At 39.2% G+C, this 6,510-nt stretch overlaps 1 protein-coding gene across 1 annotated transcript in view; it reads left to right on the top strand.

Annotated features, from left to right (window-relative positions):
• Positions 1-4,452: 4,452 nt before the first annotated feature.
• mbtd1 (mbt domain containing 1) overlaps positions 4,453-6,510 on the top strand; it is a 78,175-nt gene continuing 76,117 nt past the window's right edge. Inside the window, exon 1 of the mRNA XM_086138413.1 lies at positions 4,453-4,597. Coding sequence (XP_085994539.1) covers positions 4,577-4,597 — 21 coding nt within the window. The 5' untranslated portion in view covers positions 4,453-4,576. The remainder of the gene's footprint in view (positions 4,598-6,510) is intronic.

Genomic DNA, 6,510 nt, shown 5'->3' with positions numbered 1-6,510 from the left:
TGGTGTCATTTATTGCTGGGTTGAGTAGATAACACAGGGCTCCAGACAGTTTTTTTTAAACTAGGAGCACAGTCCCCCTTTTAACCAGGAAATTTGAGGGGCACCAGTCGAAAATTTTGAGGCGCACACTCAATGTAATGCAGTATGTAATGTTTGCATGCACTTAAATATGAGCCAGGGTTTCACGACTGCTCTACGGTATGTTAGCACCCTCTGCTGGTCAAGGTCTGAGACTACAGCAGGGACGTTTAATTTCTTAAATTGATCATTTTTGTGAATCTTGTAAATCCGTTGAGAAAATTTTAGGGGGGGGGGGGGCTCAGGTACCTTATCGTCGAGTTTTCACGAGCTCTCCCGATCAGTCTTCCCATCTTCTGATTGTAAACAGCCCTGCGATTGGACGTGTATGATGTCTTACTTGTTGTGATTGGTCGCCCCGTCCAGGCCACGCCCCTTTCCGCCTTTTTCATCACTAGCCATTGCCAGCCCTGCTACAGGCATTTGACAACAGACCAGTTAAGTTGTTGTCTGTCTGATATTATTGCAAGCAATAAATATCACTGGTACCAGCATGTTTAAAACATGAAAAACAGTATTTATGCTTTACGTAATTGAGACAAAGATCACAACAGTACACGTATTTACTCAAAATTCCCTCATTCAGTGAGGCAAAGAGGTTTGTGTTGGTGGTGTAGAAGGCGGCTCTCGCTTGACTTGTAGGCTTTTGCTTCACTCGAGATTTTTCTGCTGGAGGCACTGGTGGTTTAGCTGAGGTTTTTTAAATTGGAGGAAAACGTGATGGGTAGTGCTATGATGTTCATCTTGTCTTATTAGTTCAAATAAGTTAAATGTTTTTTTGTTCAGGGTGGACCCTGCCGATTGCCCAAAGACAGCTAGTTAGCTCCCACATGAACATCAGCGGTTCAGCTAATAGATTGATGATTCTCCAATGTTTAAAAAATGGTTCAACAATGCCCCCTTGATTTTTTTGAGGGGGGGGGGGGGTGAAGCAGCACGGGTTGGACATGTCACCAAGATCAACAAAATTCTGGAGGTATATGTAACAAGTTACAAACCAAGACGTCCAAAAATGTCTCCTGGAGCCACATGCGAAAGCTAATGGGGAGTCTGCAATTTAGATTTTTCTTTGAACATTTGGACCCATATTTGCCCTTCCAGAGTGGTTATATTTAAAAAAAAAAAAAAACTCACCCTATAGACTTTATCTGATGTCCTGAAACTGTGTGGGTAGTTCATTCTAAGATGTTCAAGACGACCCAAAAAAGCAAAGCTTTTTATTTTGCTAAAGATGTTGCTGTGGCGATCAGGTGTTTGCTAAAAGTAAACGAGGCTTATTTTGATGGTTTGAATATTCGTGAAAACAGATTAACCTTGTCACACTAGGTCTAATAACCATTATTTTATGAGTTATTTGTTTCACCGTCTTCATTGTTTATGTCTTGTGACCTGTTGTAACTGTCATATGCTTGTGCAGGAGTTTTTTGCCTCACTCAAATTATCCTCAAATGAGGGTAGTTCGAGCGTGGTTTTTTTTTTCTCCCCCTCTCCCTCCCTTGTTTCTTTCTGACTTTCGGGTTGAGTGAACGCTGGCGCGTTTTGGCTGCCGCTGCTCAACCCGTATTGTTTTGTGTTTTTTGTTATTGTAAAGTGTCCTTGGGTGTCTTGAAAGGCGCTTATAAATAAAATCTATTATTATTATTATTATTATTATTTTGAACCCCCCCCCAAAAAACAAACAAACAAACAAATGGTTGCACCCTCAACAAATGTTTAACCACACAGCTTCCGTGGAACATTTCGCCCAGTGCTACCACAGTTGGAGGCACATGTAACAACCCAACACTGAAAAAAGGTCTCCTGGAGCCATATGCTAAAGCTGACAGGAGGTCTACGACTGTATTTTGAATTTTCTTTCACATTTGGACCTATTTTTGGCCTTTTGAAAAGGTCACATTTTAAAAACTCCAAGAGACTTTATCCCTTTGTCTTGAAATTGTCAACGTTGTCGTGGAGATGTACTGTTTGACAAGAAAAATAATGCTGATTTGAGCAGTTGTGAAAATATAAGAAATCTCGTCTATGCATATGTCAAAGCTATCAGGAAGTCTGCCATTTTTGATATTTATTTCAAATTTGGCTCCATTTTTGACCTTTCACAGCTAGAGATCACATTTTAAAGAACCCCTTCAGATTTTGTCCGATTGTCTTATACCGTATTGAGATGTTCCAGATGATAAGGAAAATGCTAATCTTATATTTTCCTTGAACGCTGCTGCAATAAGGCTATTTGCCAAGAAAATCACGCTGATAATAATGGTCTGTGAAACATATGAAACACAAAGTTTGGGATTTTTAATGAAAAGCTGTTGCTGTCGTCGCACACTGTTCGCCAAGAAAACAGCACTTATTTTGAGAATCGAAGCATGCAGAAAAACTGAAAATTTGCACAAACATCAAGCCTTTAAAAATCAATATTTTATTAGTTTATTGTGCAACTTTAAAAAATGGTTCATAAGTGCCCCAAACTATTTATTATTTTGAACAAAGCAGCCCCAGTTTTATGTTTCACCAAGATAGATGAAAATTTGGTGGTACAATATATGTAGTCACATTCACCTGATTTATGTAGGCTTGCGTGGGATTGGTTTCCATGGTGTGAATGGCCGGGTGTCTCTATATGTGCTCTACGGCTGACTTGCGACGGGTTCGGGGTGTCGTCTGCCTTCCGCCCGAAGTCAGCTGGGCGAGGCTACAGCAACCCCCGCGACCCTGTTCAGGATAAGCAGCGTTGAAAATGGAAGGATGGATGAATGTAATAAGCCAACATCGACGAAAATGTCTGTTGGAGCCATGTGCTAAACTCTAGAATAATTCCGCTATTTTGAATTAAAAGCAGCATCCTGTTGACTATAGAAGCTTTTGTAACTTGACCCACGTGATCATAGTTTGTTAAAATTTCACATATTTGATGAGTCTAGCCCTGAAGACCTCGGCAAACATTATTTTTCATCATAGTCGTAGCGTTACCTACAGGATAAAGGAAATATATGTTTTAATTTTTAAAAATGTTTTTCTCCCAGCAGGTTAACCAGATTAACCTCATATTTGCTGGTAAAACTGTTTTGGCCTTCATGATGTGAAAACAAATCAATGATTTAGAATTTTTTTGGCCCCACTTTTTGGCTTTTTAAAGTCAGATTTTAAATAACTTCTCGAAATTTGAGCAGTTTGTCTTGAAACTATAGGTCCTTCATCTAAAGATGTTCATGATATAAAATCAAAGTAAAGGTTTTTATTTCATCCAACACTGCTGCCTTGTTGTTTGATGAGAAAAATGATGCAGATATTGATGGTCTTAAAATAAAAACCTTAGTTGCATCCTTGACAAATTTTTAACAAAACAGCCCTGCTTGAATGTTTCACCAAGATCTCTCAAAAGTCGAAGGGATTTGTAACAGCCAAAGACCAGCAAAAAGTTTCTGTAGCCCTACTCCAAAATTAAAAGGAAGTTGGCCATTTTAAATTTCCTTTAAAAATGTTGCCTCATTTTTGGCCTTATCAAAGTAGCCTTTAATCTGGTGTAAAAAATAAAAAATAAATAATATACGTGAAAAACCAGTAACAATTGTAATAGCACAGCCACCTTACCAGTGGCATATGCTTATATCTATATCTATATCTATATTTATATTGCACTTATATTGAACTGTGTACAGCTCTCTTCTGAAAACATTTATTTTTGTGCATGCAAACACTTTGTTTTTTCTTCTTTCTACCCCCCAATTTTGCTGCTGTAGACTGTAAATTTCCCCAGTGTGGGACAAATAAAGGATATCTCAATTCATTTTCAAAAAATCCAATTAAAATGTGCCAGTATTCCAACATGCCACTACCCCAAAGTTGCCACGGCTGCAAGGGCCCTTCATAAATGCTTTATTTTCTTTTCTTTTTTTCTTCTCTGCAATGAATCATATTTTTGTTAATCCTACATGGAAAGTAACATTCATCAGAGAAGAGAACGCGCGTGTGTGTGTGTGTCTATGTATGTATGTATGTATGTATCTATCTATCTATCTATCTATCTATCTATCTATCTATCTATCTATCTATCTATCTATCTATCTATCTATCTATCTATGTGTGTGTATAGTACTGATGCATGTGTAACTTTAAAACGGAATAAATGCATAGATTGTGCCCCTTTTAAGTGACTCGGGTAGGTGCAATTGAGGCGTACTTATAATTTCTGAACAACATCTATATGTAATATTATTTCGGTACTGTATTAAATTATCTTTGTTGTTTTTTTTTTGAATAAAATAGTTCGTTGAACTGACACATTTATCAGTGTTTGCCAGCATTTTCACTTGACCAATCACACGAAAGTAGGTTACAGTTACGCATGCGCAGAAGCCTGCGTAATTTGTTGATATCCTGTTTGGTTTGTAGTATTCGCAGAGGCTTTGCTCTTTCGAATCCAAAATTTGTAAACACCGTTGGTTTCGTTTGAGAGTGGATGCGCTAGTCAAGAGAAGGCCATCTGTATGAGGGACTAATGGAAGACACACGGGATTTGGTAAGTGCAATGAGCATTTCGGGCCGCGAGCCTACTAACATATACGTTGGGTTACTTTCAAGGATCCTTTGTTGTTGTCATATTTACTAGACCTAGCGAGTATCTTTGGCTCTTCTATATATCATCTCAAAGTTGTCGAACATTTCTAGAGATGGAAAAAAATAACTGCACAACCCTGAAACTTTGGTGACGACGTTTTTGTTTCTTGAAAATGAGGGTAACAATTATTTCAAAAGGTTTCCGCTAGCAAGCTATGCTAATGCTACTTAGCGTTGAGCTGATTTTGTTTTGCCGTTTATTTTGCAATTGTTCATTTATTTTTGTTCTTGTGAACGTTGTGATAACAGTTGCTGATCAGACATGGTATAGTATTTTTTTCCAAACTTAACAAAATAGTTGAATAATTTAATCACTGGGGTCACCTGTGTTGCAAAAAGCAGGAAGCGACGATGTTTAAAGTAAACACTGTTCAGGTACGCCGAGGACAGGGTTATTTAATATTGAGTTTTAGTAAAACAGGAATCGGTACTTACGAAATGGTTATTTTGACGTGACTGGTAACTCACCACGAAGGGTTATTTTGCCGCTAATCGGGAGAGTAGGACAAGTAGAAATTTTACGGCACTGGAAGGGTGCCAACTCTTGGTGTAGTAGTTCAGCGGTTGCCCCGAAGGTGATGGTTTATTCCATCGCGTCACGGGTTCAAATATCACTCTGTAACTTTTTATTAGGTTCCGAGCAGCGACTACTGCGTGGTCCATATAAAATTTGTAGAAATTATTATTATGACCTGAGGAGCTGTGGGTAATTTTTCTCACGTTTACATGCATCATACTAAGATAAGATAAGAAAACCTTTATTAGTCTCGCAATGGAGAAATTCCTAATTCGCAGCAGCAAAGTTATGAAAGGAAGAAGTAGAACAACAAAATATAGGAGCTGCTGGAAAGGCAGCCACTCTCGCGGCACCATTTTGAAGTCAAAATAACAAAAATAACACAACACAACACATAGGACACAGACAGTCGTGCAATCTTCACCACTTTTCTGCATACACTTTGTTGTCTGAAGCAGTTATAGATGAAAGAGGAGATGATCAAAGTGTCCTTTCACCAGTGGATCAGAGACGTCATGCTGAAAATGTGCACACGTCTGCTACAAGCTAAGTTTTGAAAGCAAACACGAAGCTGTAGCGTCCATTGACGAAAAGAGATTAGTTCACTTCTCCTGTCCCACGTAATCCGCTTCGAACTCCAAGCCGCGACTCCCAGTTCCAGATCCGCATCGGCGCTCCGCGCTAACGCTCCTTTCTTCTCATCGTCGGCTCCTCAAGCCTTAAATCCATCCAGCCGCAGGCTGTTCAACAGCACCGATCTCTCTGCCGAACAAAGCGGGGCTGTGAAAAATGCTGCCCATTACAGGCGCAAGACACAAGCGCCCCGGGACTGTCCAGCAACGACAGTCAAATGGCGCCGACATTCCTCCCAGTCAAAAACAGTGCTGGTATACCCATGCTGCCGAGAAGGCGCAACCACCAAGCACAGAGTCTCCTTCTTGATGAATGTCGTGGCCAAAAAATGCTGAAAAAAGTCCACATCAGGTCCACACGACATAACAACAAACACAAAGTGACAAAACAAACACAAAAACAACAAAAAAAGCAAGGCTCATGAGAGCACTTGCCGACTGCTGCCTACTCGGGCGCCATCTTGACTTCAAAGATATTTTGGCACCCTTAAATTTAATCTTGATTACTCACGCATTTTTTATCGCTTCTGAATTTACTTTTATATATTTTTTGTGCTATTTTTTCCCCCATTTTGATGCTCTCATCAACATGGAATCATGAATCAGTTTTCACTGTGCAAAATGCAAATATTTACTGAAATAACAATTTCGATTTTCAATTTTACA

The sequence above is a fragment of the Hippocampus guttulatus genome, chromosome 19 (genome assembly GCF_054856545.1).
Source record: "Hippocampus guttulatus isolate MCC_2025c chromosome 19, RoL_Hgut_1.0, whole genome shotgun sequence".
Classification (NCBI taxonomy): Eukaryota; Metazoa; Chordata; class Actinopteri; order Syngnathiformes; family Syngnathidae; genus Hippocampus; species Hippocampus guttulatus.
The sequence above is the reverse complement of the archived record's forward strand: the minus strand, read 5'-3'. Positions and strand labels throughout refer to the sequence as shown.